This window comes from Mastomys coucha, chromosome X (assembly GCF_008632895.1).
Source record: "Mastomys coucha isolate ucsf_1 chromosome X, UCSF_Mcou_1, whole genome shotgun sequence".
NCBI classification, from domain to species: Eukaryota; Metazoa; Chordata; class Mammalia; order Rodentia; family Muridae; genus Mastomys; species Mastomys coucha.
Genome location: NC_045030.1, coordinates 87,561,611 through 87,563,683, shown reverse-complemented (window position 1 = coordinate 87,563,683; position 2,073 = coordinate 87,561,611). Strand labels below are relative to the sequence as shown.

Here is a 2,073-nt window from a genome sequence, read left to right as displayed (position 1 = left end):
CTCAAAAGACATAAAAGAACACATACTGGAGAGAAACCCTATGAATGTAATCAATGTGGTAAAGCCTATTCAGAAGAGAGAACTCTCCAATATCACAAAAGAACACATACTGGTGAGAAACCTTATGAATGTAATCAGTGTGGTAAAGCCTTTGTAACATCCAGTCACCTCCAATATCATAAAAGAACACATACAGGAGAGAAACCTTATGAATGTAATCAGTGTGGTAAAGCCTTTGCAAGACCCAGTCACCTCCAACATCATAAAAGAACACATACTGGAGAGAAACCTTATGAATGTAATCTGTGTGGTAAAGACTTTCCATATCAGACTAGTCTTCAAAGTCATAAAAGAACTCATACTGGAGAGAAACCTTATGAATGTAATCAATGTGGTAAAGCCTTTTCATATCAGAGTAATCTTCAAAGACATAAAAAAATACATAGTAGAGAGAAACCCTATGAATGTAATCAATGAGGTAAAGCCTATTCAGAAGATAGACCTCTCCAATATCATAAAAGAGCACATACTGGAGAGAAACCTCATGAATGTAATCAATGTGGTGAGAGAAACCTCATGAATGTAATCAGTGTGGTAAAGCCTTTGCAACACCCATTCATCTCCAAAGCCAAAAGAATATATAGTAGATAGATACCCTATGAATGTAATCAATGTGGTTAAATCCTATTCAGAAGAGAGAACTCTCCAATGTCATTAAAGAATATATACTGGGGTAAAACCTTATGGATGTAATCAATGTGGAAAATCTGTTCACAAACTTATCATCTCCAAAAACATAAAAAAAAAAAGCATATTGGAGAGAAACTTTATGAATGTAATCCGTGTGCTATAAAGCCTTTGCATGTCCCATTAGTCTCCAAAACATAAAAGATCCTATAGTGGATGGAAACCTCATGAATATATTCAATGTAGTAAAGACATTTCAAAACTTTGGTCTCCATTTTTATAAAAGAACACATACAGGGAAAAATCTTATGAATGTAATCAGTGTTGTAAAGCATTTGCAAATCATAATTATCTGCAACCACATAAAGGATCACATACAAGAGAGAAACTGCATGAATGTTATCAGTATGGTCAAGCCTTTGTATGTCATAATTCTTTACACATACACAAGAGAAAGCACACTGGACAGAACCCTTGTTAATGCAATCACTGTGTATTGGCAATTCACTCTGATCTGCAAGGACATAATACAATGCATTCAAGAGAGTTACCCTGTGAATGTAATCAGTTTGTTAACACTGATTATATTCATTGTAATGTAATCACATTATACATTGTAGTTGATCTCTACAAACATCAAAGAACACGTACTGTAGAGAAACTGCATGAGTGTTATGAATAAGATAAACCCTTTGTAGGACACAGTCATCTCCAAATAAACAAAAGGAAATGTGCAGGAGATAAATAAACCTTACGAATGTAATGAATGTGATAAAGCCTGTGCATATTGCAGTCTTCTCCAAATACATTAATGACCACATAGTGGAGAGAAGCCCTATGTTTGTAAGGAATGTGGTAAAGCCTTTGCTTGTCACTGTGCTCTCCAAACATTTAAAGGAACACACTCTTTAGAGAAACCTTATGAATGTAATGAATGTGGAAAAGCCTATTGCATCCCCCCTACTACTTGGCTTGAAAACAGGCTCTTCCTGGCTGCATTCTTATGAAGTTTCAAAATTCTCAGCTCTTTCTCCAGCATTATGCAGCCATGCTTCCTGCTATGATGGAAATGGACTAGATATTTGGAACTGTAAGCCAGGCCCATTTAAATATTTGCCACTATAAGATTTGCCTTGGTCACAGTGTCTATTTTTTGCAATGTCATTTCTATCTAAGACAGAAGTTGGTACCCCAGTCTTAAGTATTGCTATGATAGTCCTATGTATTTGTTTGGAGCAATGTGGATTTTTAGACTTTGGATTTGTACATGCGTTATGTAGTTCCATCCTAGTAGGACTATGGAACACGTGTAATGAGGGTGGTTTGAACTTTGTATATAGTTTTTAATATATTTTGCTGAAGAATGTTGCTGCTTTTTGCCCTTGT

At 35.5% G+C, this 2,073-nt stretch overlaps 1 protein-coding gene across 1 annotated transcript; it reads left to right on the top strand.

Annotated features, from left to right (window-relative positions):
• Positions 1-6: 6 nt before the first annotated feature.
• Positions 7-2,043, top strand: LOC116093450 (zinc finger protein 120-like; the record flags this gene model as incomplete). Its single annotated transcript, XM_031374886.1, has 1 exon — positions 7-2,043. A coding segment is annotated over one exon (471 nt), but the record flags the coding sequence as incomplete, so codon positions are not given.
• Positions 2,044-2,073: the final 30 nt, after the last annotated feature.